Raw genomic sequence first — 25,657 nt, 5'->3', positions numbered from 1 at the left:
CTGGTTTCACAGACATGGTTAGGATTAAACCAGGATTAAGCCTTCGTTCAATTAGAACATTTAAGTAGCTTTAATAAACGAGCCTAAGAAAAACATATTACTTGTGTGCATCTTGAGACAAAACAACGGCACTAACATTAACGTTTTAAGATCTGTCGGTGCAAGTTGCTTTCAGTTGAAACAGCTCAAACATGCATTTTAGTCTGGGACTAGCTTAAGCCTTGTCTGTGAAACCAGGGGTTAGTGGATCATTGAGTGGAATAAGAATCTGCAAATTATGAATATTACTAAACGGTTAGTAGGATCAGCCTTTCCCTTTCCTTGTATTATTTGATCATGTTTGTTATGTCTGTGTGCAGCTGATTGAGAACAGTGTGTGTCTGCTGAGGAATCTGTCCTATCAAGTGCATCGGGAGATACCAGGCTCTGAGCGCTATCAGGAGATGACTCCTGTCAATCATGGCCCCGCCTCTTCCCAAAAGGGCGGCTGCTTCAGCTCCCGAAAGGGCAAAGGTGCGCGTCTGATTCATTTAAAGAAAAACACAGGCACTAGCTGTGTGCCGTAACCAATTAAAATAAGTTAACTTGCTATCTTTGCATTCCAGTACACAATCTCTGTGTCGTGTAAACAAAGCCAAGAGGGCGTGCCTATTCCTAGTCTTTAAATCATAGTACACACTTTGAAGTCTGTTAAGCCTGTTAGTTTGATATGTGTCAGATCATATAGAAGTTTGTTTGCACACGAAGGAGATGAAGCATGCATGAATTGTGTGGTGTGCCTTGTTTGTGGGTTTGTTGCTAAATAATTGTATGGTGGCTGGGGCACTACTGCAATTTTTTTTTATGCCAAAACTTTCCTCATTTTCTTCTGTATCTGTCTCTCCTGCTCTCATTCCGTACATCCTTTTATCCTGTAACAGACGAGTGGTTTTCCAAAGGTAAGCTTTTCTTTCTTTTTACTTTTTTCTTTATTTTCTTTACTTTTTTTTTTTAGTAAAAGGCTTTGCTTTGCTGTTATGGGAATCACTTACATTTCACCTCATTGCAACCCATTATTAACCCTGTTATAAGTCAAAGTTCAGAAATTGGATCTGAAATGGGAAATGTTTTAAGAGAAAATATTTTATTTCTCATCCTGTTTCACATTCGTTTTATGAGCTGCACTACTTTTGTAAAGTAAGAAGGCCTATTAAGGGGACCAGTCACACAAACAAGTTTTTTATTGATCGGAAGGAAATGGATGTATTATGACATTGGATACTATCACTCTGTTTTAAAACCTAGTGAGATACACTACTGCTGCCTTCTAAGGTATCATCCAAACCATTCACGGAGCAGTTTTTACCACAAAATGGCTGGCTATTCTAGAAAACTTGGAAATGAGAGACGAGATCAATCATTTCTGCAATCTGATTTTTTCTTAATTGTGTGACTGTGGCCCTTTAAAATGCTTGCTGCATTTTAAAACATTTCATTAGTAACCACCAGAGGGTGCCAGAGCTCAGCATTTCCAATAAGTCCACTCCTTACACGCCTTCACTTTTGATGTTTAATCATGAAGACATTTTAAAAGACAACTGTCTGATTCTTTGAAACTTGCACTTTGTCACCTTGGCATATACTACTGTGGAATATGAGCCGTCTTGCATCAAGTCTTTAGTCATTTAATCATTACACAACTTGGGGTTTTCCCTCAGGGAATAAATGTAACCTTTGTCAGAACTGTCTTTAGACAAAACTCTTTGTCTAAAGAAAATCCCCTTTTTAAATCTTTGAAGATGACGTTTTCTTCAGACTTTTGCTTCTAAATTGTCATAAATTATATCACTATTATTAAATGACAGATAAGATTTCTGTCACTTCATCTCTATTTCGCTTGTTGCTCATGCCATTGTTTAGGAAAAAAAGAGGATGATGGAACTTCAGATATGATTGACATTCCAAAGAGAACCTCACCAGCCAAAGGTACAACGACAGTTTAGCCTTGTCTCTGAATAGTTGGTAGTTAGATAATAGATGAAATAATGTAGTAATTGTGTTGTTTTGTAGGTTATGAATTGCTGTTCCAGCCAGAGGTGGTGCGCGTGTACACTTCTCTTCTGAAAGAGAGTAAGAACCCATCGGTTCTGGAAGCCGCCGCGGGAGCCGTGCAGAACCTGTGTGCAGGCCGTTGGACTGTGAGTACACACAATAATGCTGACATTTCAGAACTTACATACGGCAACAGTATAGAACATACTGCAAGTTTCAGGGCTTAAAATGAACTTTTCTTTCCCCAAAAAAAGCAGTTATGAAACAAAAACGTATATTAGGGCTGTCAAGTGCTTAATTTTTTAATCGAATTAATCGCCACGTGTAATTAATCTGATCACACATTAAATTTGGCTGAGAAATTACCCCCAAAAGATCATTTAAAGTCATTATAGTGTTAAAGGAGAAAAGCATCAAGTAGACATTACAAAAAGTAGGTTTAGAAAAATAAAATAGATTTGGATTCAATAGAGAATTTATTACACAAACTTTTAGGCTTCAATGACCATGTGGTCATGGAATTTTCATTTTTGGGTGAACTATACCTTTAATGTGTTTTTTTTATTATTAATATGGAAGTGGATAGTGGAATATGGATTTTTATTTTATTTTATTAAATTATATTCTAAATAAGAAACTAAAACTTCCAGTAGGTGGCGGTAAATGTCTAAATGAGTAAGTCATGAGTCAATGAGTCATTCATTTGATTCATTCAAACAGCTGATTCGTTCAGGAATGAAGTAAAAACTCTTTATAAATGGGCCATTGAATCATTGGTTCGCCCAATTGATTCGTTCAAAATGCGGTTTCGTTTAGAAATTAAACAGCGCTGTGTGTTGCTCGAATGTTGCTCGGCTTTATAGGTAATATTTTCCTTTGCAAAATTGAGCAAAAGCAAACAATATTGTGTCTAAAATATAACACAATGTTAACTTCTTATTTATGGAACTGTTGTATAAAATCAATATCACATTTGCATTTTCACATTCATTCGGGACAAAAACAGCACGTGTGATATTGCATTCATTACTTGTGTGATATTGCTACTATATCACGATGAAGCATTTTTGCCCTGATATCTTGAATTTTAAGGGTATTCTAACTGTATTCTCTTGGCTCCATCACACAGTGAGATGTTGCCCTGCTTCATGTTCGTTACTCATCAACTTTTTGAAATCTAACCTTAATATTATTTAGAAGAATCAATAATGATTTTTTTCCATAATCAAGCAGCCCTAGTCAATCACCATTTATTCCTTAATATTTGTTTTATTGGCTCCATGAAGAGCGGAAATCTGTTTCATAATTTGATCTGTCCTTATTTTTGTCAGTATGGCCGATACATTAGAGCAACGATGAGACAGGAACATGGCCTGCCGATGATGACGGAGCTGTTGTCTCATGGGAACGACCGTGTGGTCAGAGCCATGTCTGGAGCTCTGAGAAACCTGGCCATTGACGCTCGCAACCGTGAGCTGCTAGGTGTGTGAGCCAATAATTCCTGTTTGTTTGTGCTGTCCATTCAGTGTTGTTACCATCAAATGAATTCCAGTGATTTTTACACAATCTCTCTTCCTCTCTCTGTGTAGGGAAGCATTCAGTGCCTAACTTGGTGGCCAATCTGCCAGGCAGTGGTCAGAGTCAGCCTGTGCGCGGGCTCTCGGAGGAGACGGTGGTGTCTGTTCTCAGCACGATGACGGAAGTGATCGGCTCCAGCGTGGATGCGGCCAAATCCCTGCGCAGCTCCCAGGGTATCGAGAGACTGGTGCTCATCAACAAAGACGGGTATGTGTGTCTATCCGTTTTTGTGTTAATTGGCTAGTCACATTGGAGGAACCTGGAAGAGGAACTTTTTAACATAACTACAGCTCATAAAAAAGCATTTGTTGTTTGTTTCACAATCTGCATTTTCCCCATATAGCAACCGTTCAGATCGAGAGGTACGTGGCGCTGGGCAGGTCCTGCAGATCGTGTGGGGCTTCAAAGAGCTCCGCCGCACACTGGAGAAGGACGGCTGGAAGAAAACAGACTTCATGGTCACCCTCAACCCTCCTAACAACAACACCCGTAGCAACGGGGGATACGAGGACAGCACCCTGCCACTAATAGACAGGGGTAAGAACACAACATATTCCTGCTGAATGGCTTTTAATGTGTTTATCGGTCGAATGGACATGCAGGATACAACTTTGTCTCTGATCTGAATGTGTTTGGGTCTCTTTGTTAGGAGGCAAACAGGACAGAGACATGATTCCACTTAATGACATGGGACCAGGTAAAATGCACATACTTTATTCTCATACTTTATGCATGTACTCGAGGTCTAAAATGAGCTTTTAGCCACATTTACCAGTTGAGTTTTTGTTGTCTGTGTATATATATATGAAGAGTTCAGATGCAAAACCCTGTAAATCCGTCAGACTTATTTTCTTTAAATGAGCATTTTTTATCAGGCTCCTATGTTCACGTCCAGTAGTTTCATTTTAAAGGTACTGATAAGATTATTAGTCAGTGAATAAAATAACTTTTTTTCAAAAATGTCACTTTAGTCAATTCAGTGATTTTTAACAAATTAGATTTTCTTTTGCGTCAAAAACAGCTAAATCCACTTGTGCTTTTTTCGCAAAAACCTCTAAATTCACCTCTTTGGGACAAGACATAGTAAATAGCTGTAAAATCACTAAAAATGTAACTAGAAACACTGAAAAAGATTAGAGCACATTCATTTCAAAACTAAACAGTAGACAAACCTCTTTACAGGGGGGGCTGAATCAGATCTGCGATTATTTGCTAATCCCACCCCATTTCTCTGCAGTCACCTTTCTGCCCTGTCTGAATAAAGACAAAAGCCTCCCCCCGATTCACACAGTATAACCACATTGGCAAAAAAGAATTGGCGATTCAAATAGTGTATTGTATAATCAAGTAGAACAGAGCAAAATTCCACTGTACCGATTTTCTTTTGCCTTGTAACGGGAAGAGTTTTGAGGTAAACGACGTTTTCTTCTGCCATTTGATGTCAGTAGGACAGGCTCATATATTTCATCGTACTCCATCTTAAAAATGTAAAAAATCTGAATCCAAAACAATCTCCTCAGCCGTCTCAAAAAATCCGTCTCCTCAGTGCGCCGCTCTATTGAAACCGATTGAAACAGCCTGTACTGATTCGCGCTTTCTGATTGGTTCTCGGGATGTAGCGGCTTTTGCTGCCAAAGGGAAGTGGCGTCTAGAGGCTTTTGCCGACAAACTGATATTTCTGAATGGGCTGAGGCTGAAATTTAGAGGATTTGAAGCAAATATATTTGTTGAACGTGTACTATGTTCAGATAGCTTTCACTCAATGTCATTATCAATGCTTTTGCATCTGAACTCTTCATATATATATAGAAACAGCATTTATTTGAAAAAGTAAATCTTTTGTAACATTATAAATGTCTTTATCTCTTTACTTCACTTTTTGAACAATTTAATGCATGCTTGTTGAATAAAAGTATCACTTTCCTGCAAAAATAAAATAAAATAAAAAGTGCAAAATGCATGGTTGGGGGGAAATTGTTTACACTTCATATATACAAAATACAGTGTATGTGCATGTACTGTATATTAAATGTATACATCCATTTGCATTGGAAAATTTCCAATTTACTACAATATGCAAACGATATGCTGTGATTCACTAAGTGTGAGAGATAAGTTGATCAATTTTGTCTGTGGCTCCAGACGCTTATTCTACGATAGACCAGCGAGGACGGAGAAACACTTTAGACGACACTCTGGATCGCTCTGACAGAGACGCACCTCAGGTAACGCAAACCTTCACAGGGAAACGTCCACCCTTGTTCAGTTACACACAACAAACTTGTTCTCACTAACTTCCTTGCACACCAGACATCATAAAACCCACACACTACTCGAGCTGAAACTTTTTAACCTACTGTAATTTCACTAATAGTACTCAGAGGGGTTCTCACCTCAACTAACTCTCACACTCCCCTCTCCTTCTATTATCACTCACCTCTTCTTCGATGCCTTTCTCTTATCCTGGTTCAATCTCTCTTTCTCTTTGACTCTCAGGGAGGAATGTATGGGGAGAGACGGGGCTCTTTGCCTCTGTTGGACTCTTATGATGGTTAGGCTACTCCCCTCCCCCCACTCAGTGCATGAGCACGCATGGTATGTGTGTCCTCCTTCTGCATGGGCTTTCATGTGTACATTTAAGTGTATGTGCGCCGCTCTTGTGTATTTGTGGTTCTAACCCTCATTAACAGTATTTTGTTATTCTGTACTTGGGTTTACTAATTTCCAGTGTTGGGGAAGCTTTTTTTGAAACTAGCTTTCCAACTGCAAGCTACTCCAAATTTACAGTAGTTGAATTACAGTCTAGCTACGGGTACTGGAAAGTAGTTAGGAATACAAGCTGCTGACAAACTTTTCTTTTTTCATTTTTTTTATTTTATTTTTTACAGTTAGAGCTATATTTATCAGGTGCAAAAACAAGGATCTCAAATAGGATGACATTTACATTTAAACACATTTACAAAAACACTCAAACAAGTCAATATTTCACCGCAAGACAATGTAAAATGTATATAAATTATATTTTAATGAATTTATGCATTCTTATAATTTAATATGCGTGTACATAATGTCTATTTATTTATTTATCTGGTGCATTAAACAAGGATCTCAAATAGATCAAATTTCCAGTCAGCTAGAGTCAAAAACAAATGACTAAGGCAAATATTTAATATACTGCACTGATTTACATTAATAAAAATAAAAAAAATTCAGAAAACAGCTCAGCCAGTGTCATGTGTCATTAGTAGCGTCGTTACGATTAGTTAGTTACTCCCCAACACTGATCTCTTCCCCTCATGTGTCCACTTTGGTCACATGACTGATGTTTCAGTGGTTTTATCTGTCACAAAATGGGTGATGTGATTTGTGTAATATGCACAAATTCTCATCGCAGCTCTTTGATGACGCATTACTGAATCATTTTCCCTTGTTATTAGTGAACTCAATGATAGAGTACCACGCTTGACCTTCACGTCTCATCTGTTTCTCTCCACAGAAAAACTGATAGTGTGCATCACCCGCCGTGAGTTTCCTCCTCCTGCCTACTGTCCCTGCTGAGCCTCTGATCTCATCACTTACGGGACCATTGCCACTAATTGCAAAGACCCTTCTGTAGTTTTCAACATTCTCTAGTTGTCACTCCTACTCTTATTGAGATCAATGTGATTGAGAACAGCCACTACTTAAAATGGACACTACACAATGAATTCCTCTCTTGATTTTGGTCCATACCACTTTTTTTTTTCTTTTTTTTTTGTCAAATAATGGAAACACTAGGGACTAAAATGTCTATTTAGTCACATGCCCAGCTTATCAAGCTTTATAAACCATTTCTTTTTTTATTGCTTATGCATCTATTGGAACACTAGTATAGTATGGCAATGGTATTTTGATTCTTTTGCTTCATCCTGCTTTTGTGGTTCACATTGATAAAAAGGTAATGCCAAATTGCATCAGTCATATGTGGCCTGCAGAAAATAATGTATATAGAATATCTCTAACTTGTACGTCTCGACGCATCGTGACGGACATGAGGCTTCTTTTTTTTTGGTCATTGTTTTTTAAAAGCACTAGATGACCACCAGTTCCCTTTAAGTTATCCATCTGTGGTTTTGTGGATGGTCTCATTGAGAGTTCAGTCTCTAGGAAGAGGTTGTTGTGAAAGCGTTGAAGCATTACAAAAGAGGCAGAGGGAGATTTATTTTTTATTTTTTTAAACCAGTAGCATTCAAGAACGATCTCTAGTGGTAGATGAGGACAGTTGTGCTCTCTGGGACTCCTTGCATTGTGACAAATTTGCAAAGCGTTCAAGAGCTGTTTTGGGATTTATTTTTCCCCCGCTTTGGTTTGGTCTTTGAAATTGTCACAGACAACAGTTAGTTTCTGTGTGGAAACTAAAGAGTTCCTCCCCCTTAGTTTTTTAATAAACACAATTAAAAAGCAACAGAAGAACTCTCGGAGACAAATTGTAGTCTTGGTCTTAGATTGGTGCTCCCACTTTTCAATATTGTTGTGAATCGGCCCTGCTGGTGGACCCAGTTTGTGGTTTTTCACTTTTTTTTGTCTGAATATAAATGAATGTGTAAATATGACTGCATCTCACAAATCCACTCTGCATACTTGGAGTGCCTCGCTTGCTCATTGCGTCGTGTGAGTGTGTTTGTGATAAGCGGTGAACAGGGACGTTCGGCCACCCGTCTGCCTCTTGGTTTCAGTGCCTGTCTGTGTAGAGAGGAAACGAGTGTACATTTGAGGATGTATATCCATTGTTTTTTTCTCTCTCTCTGCAATCCATAAATACAGTGCTTGTTTCTTAGACTGCATATTCAAATGCTCAGTAAGTCTGTTGTAGATATTTACTGAATATAAACTGAATAGCACTAGGGGTCATTGGAATTTTTTTTTTTTTTTTAGAATTAATTTTTTTCCCCAATGCCTTTTTAATCTCCTGTTTGCCAATTGTAATACAATTTTTCAAGACACTACAGTCAGTAAAGGAAAGGTTGGAGTCCGAAGACCAGAAGTCTGAGTCCTGATAGAGAGGAGGCTGTTCACAAGAATGAGGAATTAATCGATTGTTCAGTGTTGAGGGAGGCAGATAAATGAGCTTTTTAATCACAAAAATTGCATCTCTTTCAGGCAGGATTTAGCAAGAGCTCAGATTTTGATTCTAGCTTGATGAGAAAATAAGAAAATAAAAGCACATTTAACTATATATACCAGAGAATATTTGTTAATTTTAATTATTTTTTTTCCTCCTTTGGTTTTTGTCCTGTTGCTCTTTTCTTTTCTGTGTTTTATGATTGGGGCTGATTTTGTTTTTCTGGGGTGTTGTGGGTGAATGCATATGCAATCATTTTTATTTTTTAAATAAATGCATTTACAGTTTATATCTTTTAATTAAAGACGAAAGGAAAAAAATCTTTGTGTCATGTTCTGTCAGTTAACATGCCATTTCTCTGCAACACTAACATGTGGATCTTGATTCATAATTCCTATATTTCAACACTTTACCTTTGGTCTTAAACATTGCACCTTTCTTTCGTGGATTGAACATGTAACTTAGCAATACTGTTTTTTTTTTTTTTAAATAAAAGAATGATTTTTTTTCAAGGTTCTGACAGTGAATTTTTGTGTGATTCACAGAGCATTTTTGTACTTTAACACATTTAATACATAATACATTCATTTAAAATTCTTCACTTGAGAATGTAATGTATGAGATCAATTTGATAAGTCCATTTTAGCACATTATAGAGCTGCTGCTTACTGGGAAATATGGTTGAGACATATGATATTATGGAATTGATTCAATGTGTGTATATATATATATATATATAATTATGCCACGCTCTAAAATATTAAATGGGTAAGTAAAAAATAATAATAATAATAATAAATTATATATATATATATATATAAGTATTTTTTTTTTTTTTTTTTTTACTTAACCATTTAATATTTTAGAGCTTGGCATAACTAGAAATATATATGCATACATATATACATACATGCATGCATGCATACATAATAACATTATAAGTGCCCATGGAGTTTTAATATTTTAATTTGTGACTCCAAATTAGGCTATACCTCAAATATCCAGGTTTTCCAAGACGGTGGGAAGGACCTTTTTTCTCTCAAAGATATACAGGTTTTGAGAAGATTAACTAAAAATAGGACATATGTTAGTTTTTAGTTGATAAGCTTATTGCTTGTTTTGTCTTATTAAAAATCGTTTTAAGTAACCTTGAGGCCCCTAGTGGCCTCACTGGCTCCCTGGTTAAGCTGCAGTCCGTAACTTTTTTTTGTATTCAAAATGAGCAAGTACCTGAGTCACTACAGTACACGTACACCTATAAGTGTTTATATTCGGACTATTTTAGATCGTTCGGGTCGTACCGCTGCGGAGTAGCCCAGTACCTGCGTGACTTGTCATAGATATAAACGGAGAGAAGTTGCTCCGGCTACAATGTTCTTCCGCAACAAGACTGCAGCTTTAAGAGCCGCTGAACTAAAGCGCCAAAATAATTTTTACAGTGTAAATATTACACTTTCTCAAGAGGTTCCCTGCATAATTTACATTATGTGCCTACATTTACCGGCACTGTTTTTATTCTTCCCGTGCCTCAAATGAATTTTCAAAACAAATGTAATAAAATAACAATTATTGTGTTGTCAAATTGTATGCAACAGTTTCTGCACAGGATATAATAATGGGCTAAGTTGTTAAAATGTCCCCCTCAAGGCAGTCAGTTCCATTCAAAGATACATTCATATATTTCATATATACTTTAATTTATATAATTTCCCTCAGCACTCGGTAGTAATCTCACTTAGCCTAACATGTTTTCACACAAAAATGAAACAACAATGCGCCTTGCTAACACGGCAGTTTACCGTGAGATTTTTCAAATCCTGGTAAACAAATAATGGTTTTAATTATGATTGAAATATTAAACCGTAATACAAATAGTAGAGGATTGTATAGTAGTTTTTCGCCAGACCGGAATACCATTTCACACTTGTAAGTAACCCTCAAAGAGTGAGCTTGGTGACCCCTCTTTAGCGAGCCCTAGTGGGGTTGGGATGCACTGCAGTGGCACACAAAAAACATCAGCGAGTCACACACCAATGAGAGAACAGAGGCGGAAGAATTATTATGAATGTGTAAACTTCTATACACAGTTAAGTAGTGAATGATTCAACAATAAAATCGCAGTGAATGACTCAACATACTCGTTTAAGATGATCTCACATGGCGCTGGCATAACGATGTACGTTAAGTTCGCAATTCAGTGAGTGGATCTTTTTGGTGAATCGATTCAAAATATTCGAATCACTGAGATCAAAATCTCTCATCTCTGAAGCCACTGATTAGAGGCTAGAGCGAGAGTCGGATGACATGAGATTGTTATGCAGCGGCTCACGTGTCCTACATATCACCTGTGTTTGCGTATGTAAAATTATTTGTTGATTTTGGATTATAATATCGGTATTAGCAAGTATTGGTGAACCACGTGCACTTAGCGCATGAAAACGCGGCGGAAATACTAGCGATATCAGGATTAGTTGACATTTTGTGACCTTCGAGATTATGGCTGAACTGATACATGTATTTGCAATTTAATACAATGTTTTGAATTTAGTATAAAATTGCCCGATCAGTCCTCTAACTTTCAAATACATATTTGAACTTTTCTATGTGTATAGGCCTATCAAAGCAATGTAAAAGCCTCTACTTGTCCAAATGTTGGTTATTTTAGTCTACAGCTGTTGGATCTGAATTGATAACACGAAGTAAGTAAATGTATATCTCGCTAAATTGAAGAAAGTGGAATTTTTCTGGATCACAAACAGCCTTAGCTTTTGTTTTGAAGTTTCTAAATGTATTTTAGACTGAAGTTGATGCCAGCATGTGGAAGTATCAGCATCCTGACTTTGCATTATTCCTACTTGGTGAACTTCAGAAGCAGCAGCAGGGAAGCATCTTCTGTGACACTCTTCTACAGACAGAGGGTAAGAGCAGAGATCACAAACACTGGGTCTGTGTCACTGGAAAAAGCTGTCAACTTTATTACTTGCATTGTAAACAAATCATATGAAGACCTGATGCCATGATTTCCACAGTCAGTAGTTGTTGACAGAGACCATAGAAATTAATGTCTACCGTTATAAATTAATCCTACGTGTCGTAAAATGTTTTTGACTTACACTCATTCTCTTTTACACTAAAGCAGTTTAATCAGCACATCACTGACTTTGATTCAAATGCAACAATAATAATATTAGCTCCAATAATATTTAACTGATTTTTTTTTTTTTTTTTGGCAGTTGATTTGCTTGCTGGGCCATTTTTTTTTTGTAATCTTCAAATTTTCAAATTTAAGATGTTATTTTTAGTTATAGACTTCTGTTATATTGTGGTCATTGAAAAATAATTTGTACTAAGCTTTTAGATTTATAAATTTAGCAGACTTTAAGATGAATCGCTTGTTGTATTCCTCAATGAGGCAATGAATTCGAGAAGCGCTGGTACAAGCTAACAAATTGTGAGATGAATCTGTCAAGATTTTTTTCAGCAGGATGCAGTTAAGGGCTCACTGAAGAGATGATTTTTCAGCTGGTTCTTTGAAAATTTTCAGGGATTCAGCTGTCCGGATAGGATTGGGAAGATTATTCCACAAGCAAAGAACAGTGGAACGAAAACAATGCTTTTTCTATTATCTAAAAATACTTTTCAATTCTTCAGGTGTCTGTGTTCCTGCTCACAGCTGTGTGTTAGCTGCTCTAAGCCCCATCTTCTCAAGAATCCTTTCCACTTCATCTGCTCCACATGCGGGGCAGAACAGGCTTCTGAGCCTTGAGGCTGTAGGATCTCATGCCTTACTGAAGCTAGTTGGGTTTCTGTACTCAGGGGAAATGGAGATCGAGAGTCGGAGCGAACATGAGGAAGTAATGGCTGCTGCCCACAGACTTGGACTTAGAAACCTTTTTTCAAAAAAGAGAGTGTGGGTAGACAGAGGAGTTGTGGATGTTGGGAGTTGTTGGAAAGAGACTGGTGTACGGACAGAAGACAGCGTGAAGAGCCAGGAAAGTGAAACCGTGTCTGAACCTTTGAAGATACAGAGCAGTACTGCTTCAGTGACTTCAGTGCAACCTTGTGGCTTGTTGGAGCCTGATTTGCCACCATCATCGTTTTTGGAAGAAGTTAGTCCAACTAGAGGTTTAAATTTGATCAGTAATGCCACTGTTCCTTCCCTCGCTGACATGACAGAAGCATCGATAGCAGACCATCATAAAACAAAGGCTAAGAAAAGGTGGAAAATGGCAAAGAGAGAAAGCCAATTAAAAAAATTAACTCGTCAACAAAACCCGATAAAGCTTCTTAATGTTGAAGGGACCAAATCAAACCAAATTGGAGTGGTGGAAAAAAGTAGGAATGTTTCAGGCAAAGACTTCCAAAAGCTTTTAGAGGCAGATAATGGACAAAAAAACACTACTACTGAACAGAAAGAGGCCAAACTGGACCAGCTTAAAGTAAAGATAAAACTGAGCAGAAGGAGTGGAGCTTGCTGGGAAAGTAACCTCCTCGTTTCCGTCCAGGGTGAGAGTGAGAAGATGCCAGAAGAAGCAAAAGAGTGTGGACCACGAACTCAGGTAAGGATTTATATTCAAAATCTGTGTGCTATATTTGTTGCCACACACACACACACACACGCGCGCAATTGTTAAAACAGTTGTGGAGAAACCAGGATAAAAAAAATTCTGAATTCTTTGATAAATAGAAAGTAAAAAAAAAAAACAGCATTTGAAATATAAATCTTAACTCTCACTTTTGATCAATTTAAATTCATCCTTGCTGAAAATAAAATATCAATTTCATCATACAAACTATATACTGTATATATTTTTTAAATAAAGTTGATCAAAAGTGACAGTAAGGACTCTTACATTACTATTCACCACTAAAATACAATTTCCACAAAAATATCAAGCACCACACCTGTTTTCAGTATTGATTATAATAAAAAGAAATGTTCATTAAGCACCAAATCTGCATATTAGAATGATTTCTAAAGGATCACGTTACACTTAAGATTGGAGTAATAATGCTGAAAATTCAGGGATAAATTACATATTTAAATATATTAAAATAGACAACAATATGTCACAATATTACAGTTTTTACTCTTATTTTTGCTAAGTAAAAATGCAGCCTTGGTGAGCCTAACTATGCTTTATTTGTTTGTTATGTTATATATTACAGTATATGTATACAATTATAGAGACCCACTTTTCTACAGCAAAATTTACTTTCATAATCTTATTTTTACTTTATATCTGACTAAAGAGCTGCCCATCTAGTGTGATTCCTGGTCAAAGTCTTGGAACTCTCACCACACAGACGGACCTGCCTATTTCACCCTCTAATTCCTCCACGCATGCCTCTTCAGATAAATGTCTTCGTACTCCACATGACATTTCTGTCTCTTCCCCTTTGGATATACCAACATTATCTTCCAGCCCTCCCCAAGCAGACGAATCGGATGAACATATTGCAATGCTCTTGGAGGATATGTTCATGATGGGTTTAAACATCCTTCCGTTGGTGCCATTAGACAGAAATCTGAATGAGCAAGATCAGCCAGGTCCTCTTCAGGAACAAAAAGATGGGCAAAAGGTCGCTGAGGCCTCTACTCAAGGTGCTTGTCTTTTGGTGCAAAGTTGTGAGCCAGAGATGAGGGAATCTGATGTTAGCAACAAGACAGCAACACCAGTTGGTTCTTCAGGACAAAGAGATGAAGGTAAAGCCTTTGGCTCATGTTATTTTAGACTACGCATGTGTGCATGCATGCATTATTTTGTGTGTTTTCGTTTACTTATTGTTTACAATTTTTTATTAACTCTTTTTTGTTTACTAATTGTTTTTTTCAGACCACTCAGGCTTTCACAATCAGTCAAAATCCAATACAGTCGTACGCCTGACCCAGTCACCTAAACAGGACCACTTGAACCAAGTTCAGAATCTGGCAACTGCATCAAGAAACTCTCCCCCATCACTTATAGAAGGCTTGAGTTTAATCCCAAAAGCCACAGCTGTCCCAAACTCTGTTGCAACTGGTGAAATGCCTAGCCTTGTTATGACCGGCATACCTGATGATAGGCCAGATTTCAAACTACTACAATGCCTTTCCCCCCTTGAATCAGAAAAAGGAGACAGTGATGTTCCATCAAAACAAGAACCATCAAAACCATCACACATGCAAGACTCTGAAACACAAAACTTTCCCTTGTGGCTTTCTGAATCACCACTGATTTTGGACTTCCCTCTAAGCTCAATGATTGATATTTCCTGCCCACGTCCGCAGCATGACCTCAACGCCTGCCAAAATCGATCATGCCCTGACCTTGCAGAATGTCAGGAATTAAAGACTTCCCTTTCACATAATAATGTAATCAGTGGGAGTAGCTCAAACTTCATTCAGCCTGGTGTGAGCGATGCTAGTGAGCGTCCTAAACAGAGAAAGACGAGAAAACGGAGGATTGCAACTCGAAAGTCAAAAGTGAAAGGGGACACGGAGTGCCAAAACCTAGAAAACGGGGATCAGGTTCAACCGAGGATATCCAAATGTGATGAGCCCCACTCCGGAGACATTAAGCCATCAAATTCTGACACATATGGAATCAGTACCCGAATGACCAGTGCAAGCACAAGAGTAGCTGCGGCTATGAAGAGAAGACGAGAAATTACTTCACCTCTCAGTAAGAAAATGCCTCTGTTAGACGCCGCCAGTAAACAACATCTCACTGGTGTTGTAAAACGTGGTCGTGGCAGACCACCTAAATCCAAAACAACTCCTGTAGCTCACTTGTGTAACAACGCAAAGAAAATGCCCACTTCAGGCCAAGATGATTGTGAAGTGGAAAAAACTAAGACAGACAATAAGATTGAACAGGGGAGTAAGCAAGAACCAAATACACAGCAGGAGAAAGACTCAACAGAAATGGAAGAAGCAGATGTTAACTGCAATTCTGCACAGGCAACGCCGAATTCTCACTTTAAATATGCTGGCCAGGCGAAGGGACCAAGTATCCTTGATCAAATTTTCCACCAGGCTCTTTCAAGTGTTGCAAGTCCCGCATGTAATAGCTCTCTGAATTTTGATCAGCAGCTAACATCAAGCCTGCGAGACTCGTCTTTTAGCCTTCAAAAATTCCAAGGAGGGAAAAGTGATAACGTTAATAGTAAATTAGTGATGAATAGCAGTGAACAGATCAAAAAGGGCATTTGTGGGGAGAAAAAAGCAGAGATGTCTATCCTGATAAACGAAAAGAAAGACGTGGAGGTATCTGACAATCATGCAAGGTCACCGTTGTCATGTGGAGACATGCCAGATAATGTGAAATATTCAGGTAAAGACGGAGATATTTCCATGGAGGAGAACTCAAGTAGAACAGCCACTGTTTTACAGAATAGTGATTTCCAAAATGAGATGGGAAAAGACATTCAGGACCATACAACTGGGATTTCTGTCCTGTTAACATCTGAGGAGGAAATAATGAAGGACGCCATGTCACCTGATGGGGATATTGATGATGCTGATCATGATTGTTCACCCACAAAGACGGACTGTGTTGTTACTACCAATGAACTGACAGTGATGGAGGGAATAGAAATGAATTTCTGTTTGAATCCTGATATTACACAAGCAGAACATGTCAAAAATGGCTTGGAAACTACAGTTTCTAATGAGTGTTCATTTGAGATGACATCAGATAGTGAAAAGAAAGTTCAGGCAGCACATGGTGTTGACCAAGAGGATTTAGGTTGGAACAAAGACGATCAGATGAAAGACGATCAGATGATAGAAGAAACGGGAGAAGAATCTGAAGTTCTGAGAGTACATACATTTGCAAAGGAATACGAGGGACGTTGGGAAACCACCAATTGGTCGGATGATGATTATATTGATGTGGAGGGGGTCCAACACAGTGCTGAGATGTTCGATGGACAAACCCTTTTGGAGGAAGAGGAATTGAGTCAAGGACACATCGCAAGTGCTAAGACTGCAGATGATCCTTCAAAAGGAGGTAAAATTGCGAAATTTACATTGTTAATAATAATCAATATTCCTGATCCTGCTGTTTTGTCCTCATAGATTTTCCTCAAGAAATAAGCACAGATGCTCCTTCTGTCCAAACTGAAGGTTCAAACGTTCACAGCCCCGATGTGTGCAATGAAGATGTCTCAATGGAGCTGTCCGTTGGGGGCGATTCCGAATCAAAAGATGACTGCCACTTAGATGAAGAAGATATTGAAGTAGATGTTCTAGGGGAGTCTGTTGAAGAGTTTCCATTAGGGCTTTTGGCAGCTGGACAGGTTGTCACTCTGCCTATTGAGGGTCTTCTGGACCAAGAGGACGAGTTGGATACCACTGAAGAAGAGGAGGTAGATGTCACTGGAGAAGAGACAGAATGAAATGTTATGTTTATGTTAAGCATACATCTTTCACATTTTGAAGTCAATAGCAGATGTTTGAAAGTTCTCAAAACCTAAAGTTTAACACATCCAATGGTGAGAAATCTCTTTTTTGTCAGTTTGATGTTACTAAAGTGAATTGGCACCTTAATTTATTTTTGACTGTCTCATACATGTATAAAGTTACATATAAAATTATGTAAATTAAAATAAATGTCTATATTATATAAGTTCATATCACACTTTTTGATGTGTGCTTAATTTTTGTATATGTATAATTATACAAATACATTATACATATTTGGTATAATTATTTTGGTCTGACTTTATTTGTGTTACTTATCCTCTGTTGTTATCTGACATTTTTGAGAAGAAATAAGAAAGCGTAAAGTATAACACAGAATAAAATATAACAATATATATTTCTCAAGGTAAAGGAACCTCAAAATATCAGGTAATTTGAAAAATTGTGATAGTAAATATATATATATATATATATATATATATATATATATATATATATATATATATATATATATATATATATATATATATATATATATATATATATTAGTTGTGCTGCTGCTTAGCTATAAAACATTTTATCAGTTAGAAATTGTTTATTGTGAGTGTGATTTCTATAAAATTATGTTTTAATATCTGTGTAATCAGAACTGGAAGTCATAGGAATTGGTGAAAAGATGCGAGAGCTCTTGGTAATAGCTTTACTTTTTACCAATTCCTATGACTTCCAGTTGTAGCAAGTACAATTATAAAATACAGTTAAAATAAAGCAATACAAACAATGTAGCATTTTTCATTACACAAAAATACTTGAAGCAGAGCATAAATTCATTTACAACCGCAATGAAGGAGCAACGAAGCAAATGTAGCAGTGGTTTGAATGGAAAACTTTATTGTCAGCGGAAGTGCCAATTACAACGCTGGATGGAAAGGATCCACGTGGGTACTTCCTCCGGTCCGGTCAAGCAGACACACACTGAAGGTTAAGCAAGCTGTCTGGGCTCTTTGTTGAACGGGACCCACGCGCTGTCCGGTGGGTTTTGAGCGAGGGTGAACCGAAAGGTTATTTGCCGAGATGGACCCCATGAAAGCGCAGCAGCTCGCCGCGGAGCTGGAGGTCGAAATGATGGCTGACATGTATAACCGGTATGAAGATCTGATGGTTTGAATGTGTAACGGCATGCTTTCTGTCAGATTACTGACGTTTTCGATATCTGACAGCAGGAAAAAATATAGACTTGTATAGTAGATTACGTAACTATTGAATAGCATTTTGTAGATGTTGTAGTAGTACAATTAGCCTAATGGCTATATGGCATGATGCTATACGTTTTATTTCATTATTAGATTTTATTTAGACAGGCCTTAAGAACGCATACTTGAATCGTTTAAAGCATGATCAAACTTCATACTTGATGATTTGATAACCCATAATGTAACCTGTAGCAGTGTTATTCACTAACGTTACGCCTGCCTGTAACGTTACTACCGTCGTCAGAGTTCTTGTCGTTTTTGCAGTCACAGTTTTACATTCAGGTATTAAGCAAGTTCACAGTCTTCCTAAGTTTTTCTTAATGTTTGCATAATTTGTCATATATAAGTAAAGTTACAATACCAGCAGTATGTACTTTAAGTTCACATACAATTGACAAATAATTCTATTTACCCTAGTATGCGTATAACGTTACAACTCGAATGATCTTTTCTGGCCGCAGTTAGAGATCAATATATTTTAGCATTTAGATCAATAATGCATTGCATTTATTCCTGTTATGTACTGTATGTATTTAGTAGGACTGCAACTAAACGGTTATTTTGATAATTGTTTATTCTGTCAATCTATAAGTAGATATGTCGCGACGGGTTGGACTCCTTTACGGCATTACCACCAGCAAATGTGTAGTACTATTTAATAATAGGCCTTGTGTAATATTAAGTGACATTGTATATTGTTTAAAGAAAATAAACAAAACCGTATTTATGTTTTCTTTCTTTTGCTTTCAGGTTTTACCAATTATAATAAGACTTAAATTACCATGACTTAAACCACTATGATGCTGACTGACATATTAATGAAAAAGAGAAAAATGTAATTAAAAATATTGCATTATATTGTAGTTTAATGAAAAAATTACGTGTTCTCTCTATGGCTTCCAGGTGTCAACAAAGGGATTAGACTTTAATTGTAATGATTTATGTCTACAGTGTATGTCTAATAATAATGCTTTTTAATGAATGAAGGTAAACAAAATATAAAGATTTTAATAAATGAATGGCTTCCAGATTTCAAACAAATGTAGAATCAATGTGTTTTTTTGAAGAGAAAAACATAAACAAACATCTTCCATTTTCAGTTTCCATTAAACAGTCAGACTCCTACGGAGGCACTAAAGGGACATGGTGATGGGGAAAAAATATTTTTGAATGCGTTTGCGTTCTCTCACGAAGTTTGGCGTTCCTCAAGAAACTTTGCATTCATTTGCAAAGAACTCTGCACTGTTTATTGTGGGAAACTGTCTTCCCATCAACATGTCCCTTTGGGGTTGCCGTAGCCCTCATGTGACCTACAACAAAAACAAACAAATATACATGCAATAAGGGATGCAATTGTTAGAAACTACTTTCGACTGGTTCGTCTAATGTAGTAAATATACAGTGGATAATCCAGATTTTCAAAGGTATCCCAATCTTACTAAAAAAGTTTTAAATAACACAAACGATTTTATCCAGCTCAAAACCAGGATTGGATTTTGTGATCTAATCCAATTTCAAAAACAAAAATTCTTCTTTTGAGCAACCCATTTTCAAGATTTGACCAATCCAATCAGCTAACTTTTGAACAACTGGTCCATGGTTTGTCATCTCATCTCTCCTGTCTTTTTTACTCATGCAGAATGACCAGTGCGTGTCACAAGAAGTGTGTTCCGCCTCATTACAAGGAAGCAGAACTTTCAAAGGGGGAAGCTGTGTGTCTGGACCGCTGTGTTGCCAAGTACTTGGACTTGCATGAGAGACTTGGCCGTAAACTCACTGAGCTTTCCGTTCAGGATGAAGAGGTGATGAGGAAGGCCGCTGCGGGCACTGGATAAGACCCGACATGGACTCCAAGGGTGGGGCTGAAGGCCTTGGATGGGGTTTGTGGGCACTTTGGACATCCATTACGGGGAAATCAGGCAGCGTGGACATAAATATAAATATTATAACATGAACAATATTGAGACAAATATTGATTCAATGTTAGATATGCAAAAAGATTCAGACTTTTGGAAGGAGGTGGGATACAGCTTGCCCCAGGAGTTGTTAGTTTGTTAGCATGAACATTATTAAGATCACAGGAATAAAACCTTGTGTGGTTGGGGAGATTTTTTTGAGTGTGGTGAAATTGTGTCCTTGTGAAATCGTAGGTGACTTTTTTTTTATGTTGACACGTCATTGTAATTTCTTACATTCTCTGAGTCATTTTACAAAATGTACCTTTATTGCATAACAAAATTAAAAAGTTTACCAATCTGTTTAGCTTCTGACGCTTTATTTATTTAAAATTAGCAAGATAGATTTTGCGGATGAGTTTGGAGAACACCTGACCATCAGAGACCATTCCTCCATACAGAATCTCTCCAGATCCTGCAGATTCCCAGATCCATGTTGGCGCTTCTTCTTCAGTTCAGCCCACTCATTTTCTATAGGGTTCAGGTCAGGGACTGGGACCGCCATTGCAGATGCTTGATTTTGTGCTTGTGACCCATTTTTGTTTTGATTTTGATGTTTGTTTTTGGATCACTGTCCTGTTGGAAGATCCAAACATGGACTGTTATAAGATTTATAGCACAGGCTGTCAGGTTTTGATTTTTTATCTGTTGGTATTTGATCGAAGCCATGATGCCATGTATCTGAACAAGATGTCCAGGACCTCTAGCAGAAAATTAGGCCCACAGCATTAAAGATACAGCAGAGTATTTCATTTTACACATGGGTTACTTTTTTTATCCATGAGCACCAAACATCCATGTGCACCAAAGTGTTTGCTGCCAATATATATTATTGTGAAATATTATTACAATTTAAAAGAAGTGTTTTTTTAATATATTTTAAAATGTAATTTTATTCCTGTGATGCAAAGCTGAATTTTCAGCATCATTACTCCACTCTTTAGTGTCACATCCTCCAGAAATCATAATATGCGGATTTGCTGCTCAAGAAACATTTATTATTATCAATGTTGAAAACAAAAGATTATATTTCAAATACATTCTATTCTTTTGAACTTTTCTATTCATCAAAAACTGTTTTTGACATTGATAGCAATAATAATGTTTCTTGAGCAGGAAATCAGCCTATTAGGATGATTTCTGAAGGATCATGTGACTCTGAAGACTGGAGTAATGATGCTGAAAATACAGCTTTTCCATCACAGGAAGACATTTAAAAATATATTGGAAGTGTGTGTATACTAAATATATATATATATATATATATATATACACTCACCGGCCACTTTATTAGGTACACCTGTCCAACTGCTCGTTAACACTTAATTTCTAAGCAGCCAATCACATGGCGGCAACTCAGTGCATTTAGGCATGTAGACATGGTCAAGACAATCTCCTGCAGTTCAAACCGAGCATCAGTATGGGGAAGAAAGGTGATTTGAGTGACTTTGAACGTGGCATGATTGTTGGTGCCAGAAGGGCTGGTCTGAGTATTTCAGAAACTGCTAATCTACTGGGATTTTCACGCACAACCATCTCTAGGGTTTACAGAGAATGGTCCGAAAAAGAAAAAACATCCAGTGAGCGGCAGTTCTGTGGGCGGAAATGCCTTGTTGATGCCAGAGGTCAGAGGAGAATGGCCAGACTGGTTCGAGCTGATAGAAGGGCAACAGTGACTGAAATAACCACTCGTTACAACCGAGGTATGCAGCAAAGCATTTGTGAAGCCACAACACGCACAACCTTGAGGCGGATGGGCTACAACAGCAGAAGACTCCACCGGGTACCACTCATCTCCACTACAAATAGGAAAAAGAGGCTACAATTTGCAAGAGCTCACCAAAATTTAACAGTTGAAGACTGGAAAAATGTTGCCTGGTCTGATGAGTCTCGATTTCTGTTGAGACATTCAGATGTTAGAGTCAGAATTTGGCGTAAACAGAATGAGAACATGGAACCATCATGCCTTGTTACCACTGTGCAGGCTGGTGGTGGTGGTGTAATGGTGTGGGGGATGTTTTCCTGGCACACTTTAGGCCCCTTAGTGCCAATTGGGCATCGTTTAAATGCCACGGCCTACCTGAGCATTGTTTCTGACCATGTCCATCCCTTTATGGCCACCATGTACCCATCCTCTGATGGCTACTTCCACCATGTCACAAAGCTCTAATCATTTCAAATTGGTTTCTTGAACATGACAATGAGTTCACTGTACTAAAATGGCCTCCACAGTCACCAGATCTCAACCCAATAGAGCATCTTTGGGATGTGGTGGAACGGGAGATTCGCATCATGGATGTGCAGCCGACAAATCTGCGGCAACTGTGTGATGCCATCATGTCAATATGGAACAAACTCCCTGAGGAATGCTTCCAGCACCTTGTTGAATCTATGCCACGAAGAATTGAGGCAGTTCTGAAGGCAAAAGGGGGTCCAACCCGTTACTAGCATGGGGTACCTAATAAAGTGGCCGGTGAGTGTATATATATATATATATATATGTGTATGTGTGTGTGTGTGTGTGTATTTAATTGGGTCAGGGTTGTTACCCGATGGATGAGATTGTAGGTTTAAAGAGGATTAATTTAGAGGAACTGCTGGACTGTCAGTATGCTAAAAAGTATTTTTGTGGAGATGTCACTGAATTCATCTTCTTTCACTATAGTCTAACAAATCTTCAGTATTCAATGGGACATTTCCTGTTCATTTTTGGAGCTTGGCAGACATGGGCTGCATCCGAAATCACATACTTCCACAGTCTGAACTGTCACCATAGCAAATTTCTCTCTAACTCAATCCCTATAGCACCACACACTGTCCAATGTTTCACTCATGTGTGTGCCAATAACTGAACCATAAGGGCTAGAAACAACAACAAAAAAATTTCTCTGATTCCTGATTGCACCATATGACGTCATTTTCCGTCATGAAAATGTGTCCGCCATTTTGAATTCTCCGAAAAAAAAACCTACTTTTTCCAACTCTTCCTAGGCCTTTGCTCCGATTTTCACGAAAATTTAACCAGATCATCTTCAGACAATGCTGGCAAAAACTTATTAAAATCTTTTTGATAAACCCAACCGTTATCGAATAACACGCAAATGAAATTGACGTAGAGCACCTTAAATTGGACACAAGGCTATATCTTTGCAACGCTTCATCGTATTCAGACCAAACTTGGTACATGTCATCACAAGCTTGACTTGAGGCTGCGTTTTGGCGCAGCACCACCTACTAGTCCGGAGATACGAAAAACGGCTATTTTTGCTTATAACTACTGAACGGTTTGTCCAAAAATCATAAAAAAAATCAAAGTGGTCTCGTTAGATTCAGGGTGTCATGCCGAGTCGACTGATATCCAATTTTTCCATATCGACTATTTTAGGCGTCGGACATTTTTAATATTTTGTACCAAAATGCTGTATTTTATGAATGCATGAACATATCGTTACGAAAATCAGTATGGGTCATCAATCCCTGAAGAAGGACACAAAAAATAGTGGGATTGTGCCTCTTGTTGGCGCTATAATAGAACAAAACATGAAATTGCCATTGACTTCAATACAATATTGTGATATAAAATGCTATACTTTATGAACGCATTAGCGTATCATTACGAAACTCGGTATGGGTTATCGTTACCATGCCCTGAAAGTACTCAAAATGTTTCGGGGCATCGCCACCCTTTGGTCCAAAGTTATAATGAAATTTCCAAAAATGCTAATAAATTATTAATAAATTAGCCTATTGCACTGAAACTGGTCTTAATAGATCTCTTGGGTCACACCGAGAACATAGATACTAAGTTTGCCATATTTGGCCGAACTTCCTCTCCGCCATCTTGATTTTCATTCAATACCTACTTTTCATCAAAATCGAATCGTATCATCTCCTGACCGTGCCGATTAAAAGTTTTGGATTTCGTGTCGATAGACGAAACCGTTTTCATATACCGCAGCAGCAAAGTTGAGGCATGATGCCAAAATGACTATTCAGGCTTTATCTCTGGAATGCCTTGACATATTGGCACCAAACTTTGTATGTGTCATTGTCACCTCACTCTGACCACACCACATCAATTAACTGTGCCACCTATTCATACTTTGCACGTGACGTCACAAGTACTGGCTGGCGGGCAAGAACGTCGTTCTCCATCAACGAAACCCAGTAAACTAATCAAGGATCTTGTCAGGACGTCGCCAGTTTTACTATACAAAAGTTGGTGTTTTGAGATTTGTGATATCTATGGTTTTCAATGAGAACCAGAGATGACCCAACAGTAGAGCAAGATTATTTACGGAGGAATTATTACTGCTCGACTATCTTAAAAAACCTTGTCTGCTTTACACAATTTAGCTACCTTGGAGTTAATCCTATTTCTAGTCCATATATGCAGCTAGCTTGCTAACAGACTTGATAGCTACTAAAAGACCCATAAGACCTGGAACTACAGGACTCTACGTTGAAAATACCCGTTTGTTGCCCGCCAGGTATCCATGGTAGTCACGTGACTGCAAAGTATGAATTGGTAAAAAGTGACAAACCATTAAATCATATTATTAGTTTCTGTATATATGACCTTTTCACCCATTTTGCCTAAAATCATCTTAAAGGGTAACTAAACCCTAAAACAACTTTTTTTAGTTAATGATCTGTAAGACTTGGGCTTTATTAATGCTGTTCATTGATTCAAGTACATTTTTTGACATTTGGGTATAAAGTGTTTTAATTCTACGATATATGGTGTAAAAACATCTGAGTGCTGCCCTCCTCAGGTTGAACGGCGGCTACTGCAGTTGAATTTTCCTATTGGAAGTTGTGGTGCCCTGTGATGTAAGCAGGCACCAGCTAACTACGCCCTTGCCTACAGAGAGACCTGTCTCAGGTGCAACCCCCCAACCCCCTCCGCTCAAATATTGCCAGTAGGTGGAGTCAGGCTCTGACCAGGGGTTTAGTTACCCTTTAAAATGTATTTAATTGCTCATTGTTGCAGTTGGTCCGACACTCCCAGACATGTTGGCATGGTTTGTTGTCTTCTAAGCACTTGGCTCTGATAATAGCTGCTTGCAGCTATATTTCCTAATGAAGCAGTAAGGGTGTACTTAGTTTGTCACACATGGCTTCTCCATTTTGGTCCAGTTTTTGTTAAATAAATATCATGGTGTAATATGTCATGTGTTGTTGTTCATCTGAGGTTGTATTTACCTAATTTTAGGGCCCGCCAAAGACCAGATGATTTTTTATTATGTCCTGATATGTAAAACCATAGAATTCAAAAGGGTGTACTTTCTTTTTCACATGACTGTAGTAGGCAAAAAACGTGTTGAAAGAA

At 37.9% G+C, this 25,657-nt stretch overlaps 3 protein-coding genes across 10 annotated transcripts in view; all 3 read left to right on the top strand.

Annotated features, from left to right (window-relative positions):
* The window catches only part of ctnnd1 (catenin (cadherin-associated protein), delta 1), a 42,061-nt gene extending 32,842 nt beyond the window's left edge, over positions 1–9,219 (top strand). For 5 of the 8 annotated variants that reach the window (XM_056240504.1, XM_056240498.1, XM_056240503.1 and 2 more), the window contains 11 exons: positions 360–513; positions 921–938; positions 1,900–1,965; positions 2,050–2,177; positions 3,363–3,513; positions 3,621–3,816; positions 3,953–4,146; positions 4,259–4,306; positions 5,752–5,834; positions 6,106–6,160; positions 7,106–9,219. In XM_056240504.1, coding sequence (XP_056096479.1) covers positions 360–513; positions 921–938; positions 1,900–1,965; positions 2,050–2,177; positions 3,363–3,513; positions 3,621–3,816; positions 3,953–4,146; positions 4,259–4,306; positions 5,752–5,834; positions 6,106–6,160; positions 7,106–7,167 — 1,155 coding nt within the window. In that variant the 3' untranslated portion in view covers positions 7,168–9,219. Of the gene's footprint in view, positions 1–359; positions 514–920; positions 939–1,899; positions 1,966–2,049; positions 2,178–3,362; positions 3,514–3,620; positions 3,817–3,952; positions 4,147–4,258; positions 4,307–5,751; positions 5,835–6,105; positions 6,205–7,105 lie in introns of all 8 variants that reach the window. The other 3 variants (XM_056240500.1, XM_056240499.1, XM_056240502.1) reach the window with 3 other exon arrangements.
* A 2,127-nt stretch (positions 9,220–11,346) lies between these two features.
* On the top strand, positions 11,347–17,321 carry LOC130075731 (uncharacterized). The gene is made up of 5 exons (XM_056240486.1): positions 11,347–11,628; positions 12,362–13,269; positions 13,964–14,417; positions 14,548–16,704; positions 16,773–17,321. Exons 1-5 carry the CDS (start codon positions 11,526–11,528, stop codon positions 17,090–17,092), a joined length of 3,942 nt encoding a protein of 1,313 aa, XP_056096461.1. The 5' UTR covers positions 11,347–11,525; the 3' UTR covers positions 17,093–17,321.
* A 704-nt stretch (positions 17,322–18,025) lies between these two features.
* On the top strand, positions 18,026–20,628 carry timm10 (translocase of inner mitochondrial membrane 10 homolog (yeast)). Its single transcript, XM_056240487.1, has 2 exons — positions 18,026–18,262; positions 20,010–20,628. Exons 1-2 carry the CDS (start codon positions 18,192–18,194, stop codon positions 20,203–20,205), a joined length of 267 nt encoding a protein of 88 aa, XP_056096462.1. The 5' UTR covers positions 18,026–18,191; the 3' UTR covers positions 20,206–20,628.
* The last annotated feature ends 5,029 nt before the right edge of the window (positions 20,629–25,657 follow it).

This window comes from Rhinichthys klamathensis, unplaced genomic scaffold, assembly GCF_029890125.1.
Source record: "Rhinichthys klamathensis goyatoka isolate OS25496 unplaced genomic scaffold, OSU_Roscu_1.1 h1tg000601l_1, whole genome shotgun sequence".
Classification (NCBI taxonomy): Eukaryota; Metazoa; Chordata; class Actinopteri; order Cypriniformes; family Leuciscidae; genus Rhinichthys; species Rhinichthys klamathensis.
This window is presented reverse-complemented; position numbering and strand designations above follow the sequence as displayed.

Bases quoted from the DNA above. Each gene is read 5' to 3' on its own strand.
- LOC130075731 (XM_056240486.1), top strand. From the start codon at position 11,526: ATGTGGAAGTATCAGCATCCTGACTTTGCATTATTCCTACTTGGTGAA. The intron at 11,629-12,361 runs GTAAGAGCAGAG...TCAATTCTTCAG, and splicing joins CACTCTTCTACAGACAGAGG to GTGTCTGTGTTCCTGCTCAC. The intron at 13,270-13,963 runs GTAAGGATTTAT...ATCTGACTAAAG, and splicing joins AGTGTGGACCACGAACTCAG to AGCTGCCCATCTAGTGTGAT.
- timm10 (XM_056240487.1), top strand. From the start codon at position 18,192: ATGGACCCCATGAAAGCGCAGCAGCTCGCCGCGGAGCTGGAGGTCGAA. The intron at 18,263-20,009 runs GTATGAAGATCT...TTACTCATGCAG, and splicing joins ATGGCTGACATGTATAACCG to AATGACCAGTGCGTGTCACA.